This window comes from Moschus berezovskii, chromosome 11 (genome assembly GCF_049115385.1).
Source record: "Moschus berezovskii isolate FMDL1 chromosome 11, NW_MosBer_1.0, whole genome shotgun sequence".
Classification (NCBI taxonomy): Eukaryota; Metazoa; Chordata; class Mammalia; order Artiodactyla; family Moschidae; genus Moschus; species Moschus berezovskii.
The window spans coordinates 95,349,228-95,369,202 of record NC_142470.1 but is presented as its reverse complement, the minus strand read 5'-3'; the positions used below and the strand labels follow the sequence as shown (position 1 = coordinate 95,369,202).

The 19,975-nt window shown below is 52.0% G+C and overlaps 1 protein-coding gene and 1 pseudogene across 17 annotated transcripts in view; both read right to left on the bottom strand.

The window, feature by feature from the left end:
* The window catches only part of DYSF (dysferlin), a 229,666-nt gene extending 211,925 nt beyond the window's left edge, over positions 1–17,741 (bottom strand). For 4 of the 17 annotated variants that reach the window (XM_055400242.2, XM_055400246.2, XM_055400244.2 and 1 more), the window contains exon 1: positions 17,187–17,740. In XM_055400242.2, the coding sequence (XP_055256217.2) occupies positions 17,187–17,274 (88 nt within the window). In that variant the 5' untranslated portion in view covers positions 17,275–17,740. Of the gene's footprint in view, positions 1–4,149; positions 4,385–17,186 lie in introns of those variants that run through there. The other 13 variants (XM_055400235.2, XM_055400239.2, XM_055400243.2 and 10 more) reach the window with 5 other exon arrangements.
* LOC148776238 (ATP synthase F(0) complex subunit C1, mitochondrial pseudogene) lies at positions 7,864–8,405 on the bottom strand (annotated as a pseudogene).
* Positions 17,742–19,975: the final 2,234 nt, after the last annotated feature.

Below are 19,975 nucleotides of genomic sequence, written 5' to 3'. Positions count from 1 at the left end.
ACTCAGCGGTGACAACCCAGCGCTGCTGCTGCTGCTGCTAAGTCACTTCAGTCGTGTCCGACTCTGTGTGACCCCATAGACGGCAGCCCACCAGGCTCCCCCATCCCTGGGATTCTCCAGGCAAGAACACTGGAGTGGGTTGCCATTTCCTTCTACAACCCAGCGCATCTCCAGACATTGCCAAATGCCCCCGAGAAACAAGCCGCCCCCACTGAGAACCAACCACCATATCAAAGTGTACCTTTGCATTTCATGCACTTTCTTAGGTGCTAAATTTCACACTAACGTTGCTTTTTTAAAAAAGAGGAGAAAGAATCTTGGTGGAAATACATCAAATTGTTAACAAGTTAGTGTGAAGCATCAGAATGGGGGGGGGGGCTATTTTACTGTTGCCTCATGAAAGTGAAAGTGTTAGTCACTTAGTCCTGCCCGACTCTTTGTGACCCCATGGACTGTAGCCCGCTAGGCTCCTCTGTCCATGGGATTCTCCAGGTAAAAATAATGGAATGGGTTGCCATTCCCTTCTCCAAGGGGTCTTCCCGACCAGAGATTGGACACGGGTCTTCTGCATTCCAGGCGGGTTCTTTACTGTCTGAGCCACCAGGGAAGCCCCATTCCTTTCTGTAATATATCTTTTTTTTTAACACTGACTACATACTAAATTCATCTAAAGAAAATGAGCTAGTGTCAATGCTTTAAAGTTACTTTTACTATTCAAAAATCCAGATTCAGAGAGTCCAGTGGCCCTGCAGCCCGCCTTCCCTGTACAGGTAAGTCATGTGGGTCCACCTACAGATGGTTCTATAAGATTCCCCAGAAGATAAGAGAGCGGAGGGAGGAGGGAGAGGGAGCGACTGGTAAGACAGAGGTAGGAAGAGAGGACCTGATGGGAGGAGGCAGAAGGAAGGGGCAGACATGACTCGGGTTCTGCCTGGTGAGCCTGGGGGAAGCAGGGTAGAAAGGTACCAAGTTGGAGCACAGGAGATCCGACCCTCAAGGAAATAGATGTCTGAGCTCCAAGGGAACAGGGATCTGGTTTTGTTCTTGGATGTATCCCCAGACCCTCAAGCATCATCCAACATGTAGTAGATACTCAATAAATATTTGTTCAGTAACAAAATGAGTGAATGCAAGGATATAAATCATGACTGTAGAGGGTGGAAAATAGGGCAGAGACAGATACAGATCATTAAATGCTGTAGGAAATGAAGCTGTTCATTCTCGAAGCTGGTCAGTGAACTATCTCTACCACAGCTCAGGGACTCGTAGTAGTTAGTCATGCTAACTAATTAATTAATACAAGAACAAAGGGATGGTAAGTATTCATTAAAAGCCTCTATCCTAAAGCCCCGAGAGAGGGAACCCAAAAAAGCACCCTCAGAGTCCAGCCTCCCAGAGCTCATATTCTATTTTGGGAAGCAGGTCCTGAAATTACATCTGAGCCTGAAATGCCAGGAACAACTGTGAGACAAGTGGGCCTGACCAGGCGCCTGCACCTCGGTCTCCGAAAGGGAGCCCAGCGCACGGTGTGGTGGCCTCTCTGCAGGCAGGCCAGTCCCCTCTGTGCCGTGACAGACTCCAAGAAGGCTTCTCACCCCACAATTATGCTTCCTGAACATTTGGAGATTTTTTAGAAATACCTGTATCTGGGCCCCTCCTCCCAGAAACTCAGCGTCAAGACAGGAGGAACAAGGAGTCTGGCTGTGGTCTTTTAAAAAGCTCCCCCATGCAACTATGATGTGCAGCCAGTGCTAAGTACCCCAGGCTAGAGGATCTGTAAATTCTGGGTCTGATTCCAACAGTCTCTTTCCCTAAGCATCCACTCAGCCCCAAACTCCAGCATGAATATCCCCATAGGATGGGGGAAGACACATTAATTTCACCTTTCACCACATCTCACATCAATTTCTCTCAAGATGTGGTTCCAAAATGACCTGCCTCAAGTGTGGAAGTGCTAATTCTTAGGTCACTTCCATCTGCTGCATCAGAACTTCTATGGAGGGGACCCAGGAATCTGTCTGTCAAGCACACTCTCCAGAAGACTCTGAGGCACAGTAAAACATAAGGACCACTCCCCCCAGACTGTTGAGACCCCCAGGCACATCTGGAAGATGGTGAGAAACTGGGCCAGAAGGGGCACACACTAGAGAAGACCACCTGTTTGCTAGCACTGGGATTCCTGGTCAAGTCGCTACCCTCAAGGAGCCATGTGATCCTAACTATGGAGCAAAGTACTGAGCACAGGTCAGCTGGGGTGTGTGCACCAGCAGACCTAACAAGGTGCTGTGCATCCAGAGAGGAGAGGCTAATGACAGTCAAGGGACTCCTGGGTGCCTTCCTGGAGAAAGTGGCATTGTAGCTGGGCTTTGAAAGATGAATAGACTTTGAACAGTTGGAGATGGTACATCCCACTGTATTTCAGTTTTGCTAGGAGCTTATCAGTGGAAATAAATAGTAAGGCATTATAAAGGGTGGGGACTGCAGAGCTGGGGAGAGGACAACAGGTGCACGTGCTCAGTTGGGCTGGTTCAGCTGCAAAGAGGGACCTCAATAGATTTGGGCTCAAGGGCACTGCCCACTCAAGTGCTCCCTGCCATGACTGGGACACTGCATTTAGTTAACTTCCCCAGGTTTCCGTTTCCTTGCCTGCAGAACAGGGAGATTAGTAGCTACCACACAACTGTTGGAGAACCAGGGAAAGAGAGTGGTGAAAAGATGCAGAGGAGATCCAAAGCATCTAGGAGACTCAAGGCTGGTAAAGGGCCCTGGGCTCCGGGTCCTTGCTAAGTCTTTCCCAGCCAGTTGGCCCCATAATTTCACACAAGAATGGCTTAGTCAGAATCTGAGCCTAAGGGACAGCTAGGGACCTCGTCTTGACACTACATTTCATAGTAGGCACCCAGGAGAAGGAAATGGCAACCCACTCCAGTGTTCTTGCCTGGAGAATCCCAGGGACGGGGAACCTGGTGGGCTTCCGTCTATGGGGTCACACAGAGTCGGACACGACTGAAGTGACACAGCAACAGCAGCAGAAAGGTTTTCTAAACTGTTTCAACTCACACTTTCCAAAAAAGGAATAAAATGGAAACTGTCCCATAACAAAGAATAAAAGCTACAGTTAGCTGTCACTTTGGCAAACTGTCTTTCATCTATGGTTATCAATATTTTGGGGTGAGCAGATGGATATCGTGGGTCAGAGCTAAAGAGCCCCCATGGTGTCCCCACCTTTCCCAAGCCTCCTGAAAACACCAGCCATTTATCCCTCTACCTCTGACCACCTTTTGTGCTGCACAAATCTTTAATTCCACAAAACCACAGGATATTTGTACTTCCACAAAACCACAGGATATGGAAAGAGGAAAACCCTCTCCCCTTTCCTTAATTATCTTTCTTTGCAGAACTGGGGTCCTGACTCACAGCCATTGTTCCTTCTCTTAATTTTGACAGGTCCTTCCTCTTCCCTTTCCCCTCCCGAGACCCCTCCTCCCACGGGAATGTCCGCCTTTAAGTGAGGGTTAAGGGTGTCTGGTGAGAAGGGGGCGGCTGTGAGGCCTTTGGGGTGTTTTCCCCAAACGTAGACTCTCTCTTGACTAATTACCCACAGACAGGCATTTAGGCTCTTGCCGTTTTAAAAGACTTCCTAAAACACTCAAAATTCCTCGTATCAAGGCCGTATCCGCCCTCTTCTATCCCTTTTCCTCCCAACTGAGACGAATTCAAGGCGGCCGGTGTTGAAGAGAGAGAGACGAATGAATGAATGAAACCGACACAGCTCTCAGGGCCTCCAAGCCCAACGTTTAAGCAGTCCTATTCCCTCTCTGCATGCATCCTCCAACCCACTCTCATCACGGCCTGCTAAGGGCTAGCACGCTATTACCCCTGAGGATCGGTCTTAGAAGTGCAACTATAGACATATTACGGCGCTTTCGGTTTCCAAAATTTCTGTGCACCATGGCATCTTTCTTGCTCGACTGCATCCTCCTCGCCCCCTCTTAAGAAGACAGGACCGTGATTTCTCTGAGATTTCTGTCCTTGCGGACAGGGGAGGGAACTTTGGCCTGGTTAGTGCGGTAGCTGGGGTAGCCGACCCAGCGGCGCGCGCTGGAGGGTGGCGCGGGCGAGCGGGCGCGGCGGCCACGGGGCTCTCACCTCGGAAAGTCAGGCTGGCCACCGGGTCGCTGCGCCGGTCCTTCTTCAGACTGGGGAGGTTGCTGGCCCTCACCAGCTGGCAGCTCAGCATGGTTCGGCCGGCCCCCGCCGAGCAAGCGCCCGGCTCCGCAGCAGCCGCGCCAAAGAGGAGCGAGCTGTCGCCTCCGCTGCGCCTCCGCGGACAAGTCCCGACGCCTGGGAGAGGCCGCGGAGAGGACACCGGACACCCGCCGGGTGGGCCCTCCCCCGCGGCCCCGACGCGGGTCCGCCCTGCCGGCGGGGGGCGGGCCGGGCCAGAGCTCAGGCGGGCGCTGGCGGCGGCGCTGGTCCCCTCGGCCGGTCCCCGCCCCCGCCAGGAGTGGAAGCGCCGTTGACGCCGGGCGGACCGCTCGGCTGACCAGCTGGGAAGCGGCGGCCCGCACCATCCCGGCTCCCCGAGCGGCCAGCGCGCCCGGGCCCGCAGCGCACCGGGGCCGACTTCGCGCCCGCTGCTTCCTGCCGCTTCGCGCAGGCCGGCGCGCCAAGGGCGCGAGGCAACTGGGTGCGAAGGCGCGAGGTGGGGCAAACCCGGCTGCAGGGGCCAGAGTGTGTCCGCGGAAACTGCACGCGCTGAGAGCGCTACAGCAGAGGCCCGAACTGCCGGGGGCCCGGCGCCTGACCCCCGCGCCGCTCGCCTCGGCCCACCCTCGGTGCCCCCGGAGACCCGAGAGACTCCGGCGCTCGGACTCTCGGGAAGGGCCCCTGAGCCTTCTCAGATCAGTGATCTGGGGTCACTCATCTCCGGAGGCGGAGGCCTGTGCCCTGTTGTTCTCTTGGAGCTGCTCTGCAACATCCCGACAGCAATCTCTAGGTCCCCTGCCCCCGCCGTCGGGGAACTGCTTTTAGCGTGAGCCTCGAGCGGTGACGGCCTTTAGCACGCGTTCCCGTGTTCAGGCTGGTTGCTTTCCAGCTGACGACCGCAGTGGCTGGCTTCCCGCCGCCATACCTCCACCGAGCGCCCGACAGGCGCCGCGCTTCCTCCCGCCTCCCAGGCGCTCACTAACTTCCTCCCCCGGCCTCCGTTCCCTGACCAGTTATCACCACTCTGCTGCACGAGACCCCAGCTCTCTTCCCCTTGTCTTGTTCTGAGGCTCCAGCATTTTCAGGTGACTGCCCCCTGGTGAAATCCAACTTCACCTCCTCCACCCCTGTCCCTTAAGCGCTAACTGGTGCTGGAGAATAACACAGCTACCCTGCCAGCCTCACCTGCTATGCCCCACCCCAGACTCAGGGGGATCCTGACTGCCAACAAGCAGCGACCCTACATCACCGCAGTCTCTTCAATCACACTCTCTCCGAGACAGCTATTTCATACTTTTCACTCCCCAAATTTATAGCTCCCCATCACCACCTTCATGCTGCCTGTATGCAAAGAAGAGAATGTCCCCAGGCTCCCAGCCTCCTAAACCCCACCAGCTTCTGTGCTCAAACCTTTTGCTCTCCTGCTGTTAAATAAATGAATCATTTGTACTCCAAATCCCAGCCCTGGAGCTTGGGCACTAGATCCTACCCCCCTCACTCACTCAATGGCAAGTCTAAGGCTGTCCTCTCCCCAGTCTTAAAGACCAAGCCTCATCCAGTTGGCTTCTACCCTCTTCCTCCTGATTCTTCCACTCTCCCTGAGTGACCCCACTCACACTCATAATGCAATGACCATTTACTTCCTCTCCAACATCCAAAGTTCCTCTCTCTCAACAGAACCCAACTATTTGGGTATTACTTCCAGCCCTAGCTCCAGATCCTGACCTAACTAAGCCCATCACCTGTCAATGGCTTTTGGTTCAGTGATGGGCATATATGTCCCAAGTTGTTCTCCTGGAGGGATAACTTGTTCTTCGTGACTGGACAAGCCCAACTCCCTCTCCCACTTTGTGAGAATAAGGAAGCGTGTAGATCCAATTGTCAGCCAGCTCTAAGAAGTAGCAGACACCAAGGACGGCAGACCAGAGAAAAATAAAATGGAGTCTGCCTGTGTCCAGGATGACTGGAGCTGTCCACTCTATGTGCCCAGAGCCCACCAGGTCTCTGGATCATACTGGGGCCTGATACTAATGGGGCTTCCTCCCCAGAGGACTTGTATTGGGAATGAAGATCACTTTAAGACTGTCTATTATTAAAGTTGTTTTGAGATAGGATTTCACTTACAGCCTAAATCATCCTTGCTGACTTTGGTACCATCTATGGCATCACCGACTCGATGGACATGAGTTTGAGTGAACTCCGGGAGCTGGTGATGGACAGGGAGGCCTGGCGTGCTGTGATTCATGGGGTCGCAAAAAGTCGGACACGACTGAGCGACTGAACTGAACTGAATGTGCCCACAGCATCCAAGTGCCTCCACACGGGAACCTGGTGATATTAAATATAATCAGTCACACAGACAAACACACGCTCTTTGTAAAATCCCTCCAAGGCCTCCCATGCTCTTGGAATAAAGCCCAAATCCCTTTCCCCTGCATACAACGTAAGACGACTCAGCCCCTCACTCTCTGAGCTCCAGTGACTTCTCAGTTTCTGGAATATTTTGAGTTCCCTCCAAACTCAGAGCTCTCCTGTCACCTCCACCTGCACCTGCCTTCCCCCTTCTTTTAAAAGGCCACCCCCACTCATCCTTCAGGCCTCATTGCTTCCATGAGACGCTGCTGACCTCCTGATCTAGGTTGGGTCTTCTGGCAAACAACAGAACAACAGCACTTTTCCTTCTTAGCTCGCATCCCAATTGTAAGCAATACCTATTTATTTAATTTCTGGTTTGAGGTCTAGCTAGATGGTGAAGTCGGTCCATGAGGGGAGAGACCGAGTTTGTCTCAGGCAGCCAGGTGTTCCCAGTGCAAGCAAGGGCTGGCCTGGGGTTGGTGTGCTGGACATTGTACTTGGCTGTGTCCCTTCCACCCTAAGATATGGTTAGGCAGGCAGGTCTCAAAGAGGATACTACTGCCCTCTATGGGGAATTTTGGATATGATAACTAGGGATATTTTTTACCATCACAATGATTCCTTTTGCTGTTTTCCCCAGCACACCACACCCTGCCCCCCAGACCTGCTCTAATGGGTCAGAGGCAGCACAGGAAATCTGTGGAACGTTTACAAACACTTGGCTTATGTCCAAGGAACAGGGTCTTCACGCACTTGCTCTGTACACCAGAAAAACAGCAGCCGGTGGCATGAGCCCTGGACACTTCCTGAGGCTTCTTTTCCCATCCCAACTTCCAACTTCACTTCTCCCTGATTGGATGATTGACTGATCCATTGGAGACATCAACCTGGAGCCAAATCCTCAGGAGGGCTTCCTCCCAAGGGGATTTGCATCAGGAATGTAGCTCTGGTGGACAGTGTGCTGAGACCTCCACTTGTCCGCCTCAAAGTCGTTCTCCCCTCCTTCCACAGAAATGTTCCCAGGACTCCGACCTGGACACATGGTCACCCACATAGATAGACTACATTTCCCAGAATTCCCTCACAGCTGGATGTGGCCAGGAATCCAAGTGACTACCTATAGGATAGGAAAGTGTTATTCTCCCAGTTGTGTTCCACTCTTTCCAAGCCCATGGACTGGGTTGTTCTTTGCAAACCCTGCCAGGCTCCTCTGTCCATGGGATTCTCTAGGCAAGAACACTGGAGTGGGTTGCTATTCCCTTCTCCAGGTATTTTCCTGACTCAGGGATCTTACTGGGTCTTCTGCATTGCAAGTTGATTTTTTTTTTAAAGAGAAACATTGTGTTTAATGGTAGAAGTTAGCACACTCCAGCACTGAGCATGGCCTGGAGTCAAAGCAGCAGGGGTGGGTAGGTGACCTCCATGGAGCCTCACATGGTGAAGAGGATGAGGAAGGTGACCATCAAACAGAAAAGCCCCATAGCCTCAGACAGGACAGAGCCCAGACTGGTGCTGGAGAAGAGCTGCTGCTTCAGAGATGGGTTCCTTGCATAGCCAAGGATCAAGCTGCCAAACACTGTTCCAGTGCTGGCCCCTGAACCAGCCATACCAACTGTGGCAGCCCCAGCACCAATAAACTTGGCCGCTGTGTCAATGTCCCAGGAGACAACACTGGTCTGGAATTCCCACCAAGCCACCTGGAGTGAGACACTGCTGTAGGACAGCTGTTCAGATGGGTTCTTTGGCCTTCTCAGGAAGGAGGCAGACACAGGACTGATCAGACTCCTGGTACAAGAGCAGATCAGAGCGGGAGGAATGAGCAGTGCTCTGTTGGTCTACATTTTTTTCAGTCTGTATTCCCACTGGCCTGCTGCCCCTGCTCAGATCCCAGCACTCGCCCAGCTGAAGATGACTGACTCATGTCCCGGTTTTAGCTTTAAGTGCAGGCAGGTTCTTTACCCTGCATTGCAGGCAGATTCTTTACCATGTGAACCACCAGGGAAGCCTCAATGAACAGGAAGGCTCATGCTGTCCTGCCCAGGATGCGGTGGAAACATATCCCAAATCATCACATCCAAAATACCCGCTGAGGGCAGCACTATCCTCTTTGAGAACACTGGTTTAGCCTTACCATGGTATGGAAGGGACACTGGAGAGCAAAGCATAATGACCACCATATCAGCCATGTTGTCAAAGGGACCGCAAGGTAGAGCAGAGAAACAGGACAGAAGGATCCGGGAGGCCTGGGCAGCCCAGTAGGTCAGAACTTCACCAGTCAGGGCTGCCTACACAGCAACCACTACGAGAGAGTGACCATCATGCATGCCCCCCACCATCAGTTAAGGTTCGCTAACCAACAGCCAAATCTGCATCCTACCTAAGGGCCCAGGTAAGGGCAGCTCCTCAGCACCCTGGACATCTCCAGCCCCGCTGCAAAGGCAACCGGGGAGGCTTAGGAGTCACCGTCGGGAGCAAGTGGGTGAAGGTGTTCTTGACCTACAGTGGCTTGAAGCAGAATTTCGGTTCTCAGTCAGAGACTGAAGTCAGGCTACAGTAATTAATGAGAGCTCTGAGTCCTGGCCACTAGACCACTGGTCACTGAAACGACCCCAGCCCATATGGCTTTGTGGGAAAGGAATTTCCACAAAGAAACGAAGTAGTGAAACGAGGGTTTACAAGGAGGGAAAAGAGTACATGTGGCCAGACACACAGGCAGGCTGAGAGAGAGCGCCGCACCCTCACGGTAATCTAAGTCGCTTTTATGGGGCATTTCTTCTGGGTTTCCTGTGGCCAGTCATCTTGCTTTGCCTTGTTCTGATCTGTACTTGGTTTATCTCAGGGTCCTCCCATGTGTGTGTGCATCTCTTAGCCAAGATGGATTCTAGCCCAGAGGCCTATGGGTAGGTTGACATCACTTACTATGGGGTGGAGGCCCCTCCCTTTTTGACCTCCAAGGAGTTTTTCTGCACATGTGTAACTGGGAAGGTGTCCTTGATTTTAAGAATGAGGAATATGTGGTCTTTGATCTCTTATCTGGTCATGCTTTGCTTCTCCTCCCTCCTGCTGTTTTGGGGTATCTGTCCACAGGGGACAAAATCTAGCTGTTCAGCCTGGGGCCTCTCTCCTGCTTGAAGGGGACCTGTTTTGAAGCTGAGTTTGCATAGCAAGCCCAGTTTTTACTTAAAATTTCATGTTAACCACAATGACATTTCAGAGCTAAAAGAGGTAAGGGGGCGGGGACTAAAGCTCACCCCTGCCATCCCAATGGTGTAGTCACAGATAGGTGCTGCCTGATCATCTCAAGTGAGAGGAGACTGAATGCCTGTTCCCTGAAGAGTCCAAGACCAAGGTCTCCAGGATTAAATACAACGCCATCAGATGCTGCCGCTGGTGTCCCCTGGGACACACCCAGCACAGAGACCTGCTGTCTTTGATCAACACAATGTTTTATGACAAAACTGTACTTTAAACATTATGAGATCTGGATTTATAGCATCCGTTGAAAAATCAGAAAACCTGGCTGCTGCTGCTGCTAAGTCACTTCAGTCGTGTCCGACTCTGTGTGACCCCAGAGACGGCAGCCCACCAGGCTCTCCCGTCCCTGGGATTCTCCAGGCAAGAACACTGGAGTGGGTTGCCATTTCCTTCTCCAGTGTGTGAAAGTGAAAAGTGAAAGTGAAGTCGCTCAGTCGTGTCCGACTCTTCGCAACCCCATGGACTGCAGCCTACCAGGCTCCTCCATCCATGGGATTTTCCAGGCAAGGGTACTGGAGTGGGGTGCCATTGCCCTCTCCAAGAAAACCTGGTACATGCACCCTAATTTTCTGCCTAACACTGATTATCTGGCACCTCTGGCTGGAAGTGTGCATCTCAGTTCGCCCTACACCACCATTCAGCCAAATATGCATGTGCCTCCCCTCTGGCCTTAGTTATACCACCTACCATGCTCCCCTGGGGATGTGGGTTTATGACCCTCTTCTGTCACCTATTTGGGGTCCCTCCTCCCTGGCAGTCAAGAGGAGTTACTTCAAGAAGCGCCCCTTCTTGTTCTTGGAGTTGGTCCACTGGTATCCTCTAGCTCAGTTCTCTTAATGTCTGGGCCTTGTTTTTCCCCAAGGCCTCACATGGGGTATCCAGGAAGCAAATAAACCTTGCCCTCTGCTTCCAATAACACCAACCTTGAGATGAACACTCTGCATGTGAGCTTCCAGGATTCCTCAGGGCACATTTGTCCAAGTCCAAAGACTCACAGGAGTACAAACAGTCCAATGTATCCTTCTGCCCCACCTCCACATTCTTTGAAGAAATTGTGTCCCGTGGATATCCCAATACAACCAGCTGGGATTAGAGGGGCACCCACACATGTCTGCCAGGGGTGTCAGGCAGCAGTGATTCTGGTTACGACCATGATCACATGACTGACTGCCCGGGAAGAATATCCCATTGCAAGAACAATTAGATGGCCCTGGGCGTCCATCGCAGTCCTTGCTTTTCTAGCCATGTGTCCCAAGGCATGAGATCTGACCTTTCAGAGTCTACTTCTACTTCTGTAAAATCAAGAGAATGTTACTTCACAGAGCTCTTGGGATGATTAAAGCAAACACCAGGGCTTCCAGCCCAGAGCCTGCCTGGCTCACAGGAGATGCACAACTGCTAACATTTCAGCCTAATGAACCAATCTGGGAAAAGACCAACATGCAGGAAGAAAAGAAAGAGAGAGATTTGGGCCTGGAGAGAGAAACTGAGAAGGTTTGTAGGCCCAGGGAGTCACAGGAGGGAGGCTCGTTCCAAGAAAGATCCAGTCCGACGGGGAAGGCCAGCCAGCCTGATGGCCACAGCCAGCCATTAGGCAAGTGGACAAATGCCTCGGCTTCAGAAAGGACTGCCCTGGGGAGGGCTCCCAGAGGAGACAGGGCCAGAGTCCCCTGGGGCTGAAGGGATGGCCACTCACTACTCAGCACAGTATGCCCAGTCTGATTGGACAATAAATGAACCAACAGAGCTGGTGATAGTACTGACCAGGCCAAAAAGATAGTGAAAGGCTTTTTGGATGTGTGCAATGATTTCTTAGTACATGTATGATACATGTTAACCATAATAATAATTAGAATAAATATATATATAATCATATAATAGTGAAATAGTTAATGTGTATTTACATGCTAGGCATTATTCAAAGTGTTTTATATGGATTAACACATAAACTCTTCAGAACCATCCCTCCAAAACAGGTACTGTTATTATCAACATTTCATAGGTGGGGAAACCGAGCACAGAGTGGTTACGTAACTTGCCCAAAGACACACACACCGCTGGAAAGTGGCAGAGCTGGAATTCCATACCCAAGGTCCCAGGTAGTCTGGGTCTAAAGCCAATACTCTCAGCTCCCATCCTCCTTTCACTCTTGTTCAGCGCTCTTATCCCACTGGAATGTGACTGAGGCTTCACTCCTGAGCCCCCTCCCCCCGCGCTGGATTGGCTAAGCGGGGGGGCCTATGCTTACAGTGCTCCCTTTTCAGAGGCCCCCAAGTGCCTGCCACACCCACTGCAGGCTGCCCACCTCAGTGCCACAGGATGCATGACCCTAGCCTCAGCTTATCAGACCCTTAAGAGCGACCACAGGCCTAACAGAAGGCTTGAAACGGCCTAGCACAAGAGTTCTGCCCAGAGGAAGCACCCTGGACCAAGCGGTGACTGGTCCTGCAAGATGCAGAAGGACAGAGGCTCCTCTGAGATAAGAAAGCATCCTTCAGGCCAAGGAATGAGAACGCGGATGTCAGAGTCCAAGGGAGAAAGAAGGAGAGAGAGAGCAGGGACGAGGTGTGAGGGGCCACGTGCAGATGGAGACTGGGCTCCAGGCTGTGAGCCAGAGCCGGGTTCATTCCTGTCTCTCCACCTTTTACGGCTGCTGCTGCTGCTCCTGCTAAGTCGCTTCAGTCGTGTCCGACTCTGCGACCCCTTAGACAGCAGCCCACCAGGCTCCCCCGTCCCTGGGATTCTCCAGGCAAGAACATTGGAGTGGGTTGCCATTTACTGCTAGTCTTTTGTAAATCAGAGCTAAGGCCAGAGGGAAATGGTAGGGCAGTTAAAGACAGCAGGGTTCCAGAGCCAGAGTATGTGGGCCTGAATCCTGGCTCCACTAATGACTAGTGTATGACTTAACTTCTGTGTGGTATAGAGTGTGGGTGATAATGGTTACTACCATATATGGCTGCGAGAAGGATTAAGGATTTACATACAAGGGCCTGGTACAAATTGAACAACTTGAACATGACAGAGCTCATAGTAAGTGAGCTCTATTTAGAACAGAGCTTACACCTAGGAAGCACAGTATCAGTTAAGTACATCTCATAGGATTGTTGTGGGTTTTAAAGAGACAGCGTCTGAAAATAGTACATTGTTTGTGCTTAATGAATGACCATTCTCTCTCACTGTGATGAATACACATGTTCAGAATCGGAACCCCCATCTCTGGGTCATTTGTCATACACTGCACTCCTTGCAGCCTGGCGCTCCCCCCACTTTGACTCAGCCCAGCCTGGGTACCCCACGCACAGCCCTCCCTAGCTCTGGCTCGGGTCCAGGGTACCTCGTGGGTGGGCAGTGCATGGTATGCTTTTCAAATCACTTTCTTATTCATGAGCGCAGACGCTGAGAACAACAGAGGGCATGATGATGGGGGTGGTGTGGTGGGTGCTTTGGCCGCTGTGTAACCTTGGCCCCAGCACTTCTCTGGGCCTGTCTGCTCTGCTTATCTGTCAAAGGGGATAATATCCCTGCCCATTGGCCTCACAAAGCTACTGTGAACAGGAAGTGAACTTAGGCATGGATGGAGGCACCTGTTAAATTACGAGATATTCCAAACAGGTAGCCAAAGGAGAAGGGTCCACAGTTTCCAAACCTAACAGGTCTGGGAAGGCCAGTTCCCGGCCAGTTGGTGAGGGGAGGCTTCCCAGAAGGGCATTCTGCCCTGAGTAGTGTGTCCCTGAGACCAGAGCCTTCTGTGTAATCATTTAACAACCTGTCCCTGGCCGGGAGGTGGAGTGGGAGCTGGCCTGATGCTGCGGGGAGGCCGAATTTGGACATAAGTTAAGAGCTTGGCCAACACACAGGAGGTGGACTGTGGCCAGGGCTGGGGGAGGGAGGGCCTGTGCTCCCCATGACTGCCTGGCAGTGACTGTGACGGCTGGGAATTGGGGCATCCAGACAGCCCCCTCTGAAGGCTGGGGGCACTCCCAGTCAGCACAGACAACATACTTCTTTTACCGCCAGGGAAGGGGGAGCCCCCTCAGAGGAGCCAGGCTGCAGACAAATGGGAGGACTGCAGACTGACAGCAGACAGATGGTGGGTGGGACTCATTTTGGGGGAGGATAAAGGATGAGTGATTGCTCCACAGACAGCCCTGGGGCAGAAGTAGGAAACAGTGACAGGAGAGGAGCCATGCCAGAGGGACTTCCGGTGGGTAAAGCACTTCCAGGGTTAGAAAGTGCTTCCCCATTCATTAACCATCCTTCATTGTTTCCTTTCTCTTACTAGAGTTCTGAGCTTGGTCTGGGTGGGGGGCATTATGAAGTCTGGGGAAAGTGTGTGTGTGTGTTGAGGGGGAGGTGTTGGGAGGTGGGAGTGTGGTCAGAGAAGGCGGATGAAAATCTGGTTCAGGCTGAGTGGTCATCAGAGGAGACAAGGCCCCTGAGAGCAGTGGCAGGAGCGCCAAAGTGGCCCTTCTTGCATTTCATTTGTACTGGACAGCTCCAGAGGGTGCTGTCCACAGGGTGGGCTCAACCCTGGGACAGGGATGAGGGGCTGGGTGGGGTGGATGAGCTGAGGGGGACGGATGCTCAAAGCCCAGGGTGCCTGTTTCCCTCTGGCAGCAGCGTATCATCCCTCCCCTCAGCCAGGGGGTTATTTACAGAGTGGACGCTGCTCCCAGGAGGTCTGCAGCTCCAAGCCCAGGGCCCTCAGCTAGGCTGCACATCCGGGCCTTACAGATGAACCACTGTCCTGGCCTGCACAGAGCTGAGGTTGTAGAAGAAGTGTGGAGGCACCCCCCGCCCTCAACCCACCACCCCATTCATGCCCTCATTCTCTGCAGGGAGCCAGCGAGGGAAATCCTACCCGTGGCAAAGGTCAATTGGGGAAGAGGCCTGACGGGCAAAGGCTAATCAGGACTCGAGGAACCCCCTGGACTTACCTGAGCATCTACCCCAAAGAAAACTGGAGTCTGACTGCCTTACTATCTTATGCCTCTTACCAAGTCCTCTAATACTTACGGGGGCTTCCCCCCAACCACCTTTCTCTGAAAACATTAATTCAGAGCTGTAGTTAAAAAGTTCTCCTCGGCTTAATAGGAGTGTTCCAATCCAAGCCCCTCTGATAGCTTTCTAACTTGCATGACAAGTTTGTCTGGGCTCTTACAACTATGAGTGTGACTGTTTATAGCCTCCCAGCCATGCAAGGACAGAAAGCCTAATATTCTAAAATACAGAAATCTGTTGAAGAAGTTAAAATCATTAGAATAGTACTAAAAAAGATTTCATTGTTGAATCAATGCTTGCTGCAAAGTTTCCTCTATCTATTGTATCCTTGGAAATATATTAATCACATATAGAGAATATAAGTAGTAGCCTTTGATTTAACCACATCAGATCTTAAGTTAATAAATTCCTTTCTTGTAGCTCACTATACCTGTGCCTTATAGGAATGTAACCTTGTCATGTGTATAGCACCTGACTTTAGGAAAATCATCTTAAAAGAATATAAGACTTTTTCTAGCTAACTAACCTTTGTTAGGAGAGAGGGCCATAAACTGTTAGCAGGCCACCTGGCCAGAAGATGATGTAAACCACCCAAAACTTTTGTATATCACGAGACATACAAAAATGAGCCCTGATCCTGATAAGGGTCAAGACTGCTGACCCCGCGTGATTTTGGCGTGACTCTATACCTCTCTTTCTCTATTTTTTATGTGCACAACTTAGGGTATAAAAGCAGCACTGGAAAATAAAGTTTTGGGCCTTACTCACTGAAGCTTGGTCTCCCCGTGTCGTTCTTTCTCTTTTTCCATCCTTTTCTCTATTCTCCTTTTTTCTGGTTGAGATCCTTGGAGCGTTGGGCCCTCTGAGTTTACTTATCTGCCTGGGCTTCTAAGACCCACTCGAGGGGGTGCCCTGGTGGGGTACCTCCAGTGATTCGAGAGGGCGCCTGCAGCCTATGTAAACAGAGCAGACCCCGTGCTGGGGTTTTATTGGTTTCCAGCGTAAACCAAGGAATCATCAGCCCCTGTCTCTCTCTCTCTCTTTCTCTCTCTCTCTCTGACGCTGACGCCGTTCATCCCGAGGATACCCTGGGCCATATCGAGGCTGGTCCCCAATAATTCTCCCCCTGGAAACACCTTGATAAAGCTCATTTCAGAAGGCAACTGTAGGAAACTGGTCAGAAGAGTTCAAAGCAAGATGTCAGGAAAAGGGCACAGCCTGAGTGTCACCTACCCTGACCCCTCACCCTGGAAAGAGCACATTGCTTTCCAGGCCAAGGGCCCATTCAGCAGCTCCTCCTCGAGAAACCTGAAATCTCACCCCCAGGAGTGTGTGTGCGTGTGTGTGTCTGTGTGTGTGCATGCATGCACATTGCTGTGGACACATGCCGGCATTCTGTGAGTGTCTACTCCTTGGAATTTGCAAGTGTCACATGCATTTCATGAGTGCATGTGTCTGGGAGCCTATGGGCACAGAGGTGTCTGGGAACAGGGAACCAAAAGCTCGTGAAACTAAAAGGAAATGTCCATTGGATGGCCAGGGATTTCTGGAGGCCTGGGATGTAGCTACATCTTAAAGGAGAAAGGGAGTGACAGGTACAGAGGCTGAGAGCAAACCCACAGGGTGGGTGGGGCAGTGGGCCCACACAAATCCTCTGGTCCTTGTCCTCAGTAAGGCTCCAAACACACAGGCCCAGTATATAGACCCCAGCTCTGGTTCCGCCCACAGGAAGTCCCAGAGAATCAGCCTGAGTCCAGCCCTCACCTCCTGGAGAAGCCCATTCATCACCATGAAAGACCTTCCTGTGGAAGGTCTTAGTCTGATGGGGGAGCAGGCTCCTCCACCTGATGACGGGGATGCCACCCCCAAAATGGTGAATTTCCCTCATCCAGAGGACCGATGGGCGGTGCCTCTGTCCCCAGTGTGCGCCTGCCTGCAGGCCCAGCCTGTGATAGAGAGTAAAGGGCGAGGGCAGCCGCCAGGCCCCGGCCAAGGCAAGAGAGTTGGATTATAAATAGCCCCGGGACCAGTCTTCCGGGGCGAGGGGGGGAGCCCTGCAACACAACATTTTCCAGCACACAATGCAAAAAGGTCTCCAGGGAGTGCGAGGATAGATGCTGGTCCTGCCCCCCAGGCCCCTCCTAGCCCCAGTCGGGGCTCACTTTCCGGGCCGCTGACCACCTCTCCCTCTTGCCTCCATTTCTCCGAGTCGCCTCTCTCCGAGTGAGTGTTTTTTTGGAACACTCAAAGTCAGTCTGGCCGAGGAGTCTTCTCTCTCACATTCCGATGTTCGAGGTGGAGAGCCGCGGCTTCCCCTCTCCAACTCCCACCCCATCTTCCCGGGAATGATCGCGCGCCCCTCCTACCTGCAAACACGGCGGAGCAGTAAGCATCGCTGATGTCGGTGTCAGGGGTGTGGACGTTCTCCGCGTAGAGGATGAAGACCCTCAGCATGACTGATGAGAGTCAGGATCCCGTGTTCCCAGGGCGCTGAGAAGCTGGGGAAGGTTGGGGATTGCCGAGGCACAGCTCGTGGGTCCCCTCACAGCAGAGGGCTGGTAAAGGGAGGCTGGCTCGGATCACTGACTCCCAGCTCAGAGCAATGGCTCTTGAAGGAGAAAAAATAGGCCAGTCCCAGGCTGCTCCAGTGGCCTCCACTCGGTCCGCGCCCCGGGCTACGCTTAGTCCGCTTGTCAGCGGGTGCTCGGAAAACAGGGGCTTCTGCTCATCTTCCACCTGCGCCGCCCTGCGCGAGCTTGGCTAAGCTGTAATTCAATGCTCCGGCCGCAGACTCTCCCAATGACACGGCATTTTGCACCTGGCGGTGGAACAGCGGACTGGGCGGCGGCCGCGAAGGCTGAGGACTGGACCAGGGTTCCGGGCGCCCAGCGCAGTCCAGATCTCGCTCCAGGACGGGAGAAAGACTTGGTCCCTCCCCTGACCTTCCACCTCGGGCAGTGCGCGACGCCAAGCCGGTGGCCTCCCACAGCGAGGATTCCAGCACTCTCCCTCGCAGCCAGCCAGCCAGCCCCGGGGACGCTCTGGGGAGCAGGCGCAGGGCCGGCGCTTTCCAGACAGAAGACCAGAGTTGAGGAATTTCATTGAGCGGCAGCGCCGGCTGCCTTAAAAACTTTGTACCCTTCTTCTCTGGTTGTAAAAATAACACATACTACTTTTTAAAAAAGCATAAAGGAAAGAAATCGCTGAGTCTGAAAAAACACGATATTAACATTTGGTTATTTACCAACCCAGACTTTTTCCTGTGAACCGCATGCATATATGCCTGTTGTTACGGTCCTTATTGTGTGACTGAGGTCAAAGTGTCTGTGCAGTTCTGTGTCCTGCTTTTTCAAGTAATATTTCCTTGCATCATTACATATTCTTTATAAACAGTATTTTTTCAATAGCTGCTTATTTTCTATCATATGGGTATATTAAATTCTCAAGGCTTTCTCCTATTGCTGCATTGAGAAATAGTAGTGAGAAATTGCTTTTCATATAAAAACTGGGACATATACCTGTCTTGAGCCCCTCTCTGCTTGTTCCTCAGTTGGGATTTCTAGCTTTGGAATTATAAGGGCACAGGACATGCCTTTTTTTAGGTCCTAGTACCTGTTGCTAAACTGCTTTCCCGGAGCTGTGTGGACCCACTCCCAGCAGTTGGGTGACTCACCTTCTAAAGTGGGCCATTTGGATGGGTGTGGGTGTGCAGCTGTCAGCAAAACTCCTCCCCCGAGAGCCCACTGGGGTAGCACACACTCCCAGAGCAGGAAGGATCAGATGCTGGCTTTGCCTCATCTGAAGGTACCAGGAGGTAGCAACGCTTCCCCAAAGATCTGTGATTTTAAGATCAGAATAGCAGACATTTCTTGTGATCGCTTATGGTCCTCCTGCTACAATCTGGGCCTCTTTGCCTCTAGCACAATATGTGACTGGGGGGAAGGAAAATGAGGGGGCTGAATCATTCATTTAACAGATATGTATGGAGTCCTAGAGCATGCCAAGCTCTGTCCTGGATGATGACACAAAGGTGAACAAAAGTGACATTGTCCCTGTTATGGGCTGAATCGTGTTCTCTCAAAATTTGGCTATTGAAGCATTGACCTCAGTTAAGAAGGTGATTAAGTCAAAATGAGGCTGTTAGAGTGGGATCTAATCTAACACAACCCAACAGGTTCTTATACGAAGAGGAAATTTGGATAAATGATGAGATACTAATACCAGGGAGGCACGCTCAGAGGAAAGACCATGCAAGGACACTACAAGGAGAGGACATCTGCAAGCCCAGGAGAGAGACCTCAAAAGAAACCAGATCTCCTGACCGACAGATTGATCTCAGGTTTCTAACCTCCAGAATTGTGAGAAGACAAATTTCTGTCATTTTAAGTCACCCAGCTTGTGATATTTTGTTATGGCAGCCAGAGAAAACTAATACAGTCCTAGACCTCAAGGAGTTTCCACTTCAGTAGAGGAAACTGGTGCTTATCAAGTAACCAAGCCAATCTCACACCATTCCAGTAAGTGCAATAGAGAAAATGGTGGTGCGTGACAGCAGATAGCAAGGAGCCCTTATCCAGTCCTGGGACAGCGAGAGGTATTTGAGGTGAGATCTGAAGGCCAATTAGTTCACTGGGCAAGACTGGAGGCTTCCCCTATGGCTCAGATGGTAAAGACTGAGGTTGGGGCAGAGGACAAGAGGTTTCTTAAGAGAAGGAAGGAAATGCTCCGAGTCAAGGTCCTGGGAAGAGGGAAGGAAGAGAGAACATCCTGGCTGGACTGCAGACTGGAAGGAGGAAGCATTGGAGGAGGTGAGGCTGGAGAACCACACGGGGCCTGGGCGAAGCTGCTGCTGCTGCTGCTGCTGCTGCTAAGTCGCTTCAGTCGTGTCCGACTCTGTGCGACCCCGTAGACGGCAGCCGACCAGGCTCTGCCGTCCCTGGGATTCTCCAGGCAAGAACACTGGAGTGGGTTGCCATTTCCTTCTCCAATGCATCAAAGTGAAAAGTGAAAGTGAAGTCGCTCAGCTGCCTGCAGCCAAAGTCCAGAGGAATGGCAGGACCTGGTTTCCTTTTCAGCATCTCCCTCTGGCTGCATTTGGGGGAATGGGGTACAAGGGGCCAGAGTGGGGGGTGAAGAGGCCAGTTAGAAGCCACAG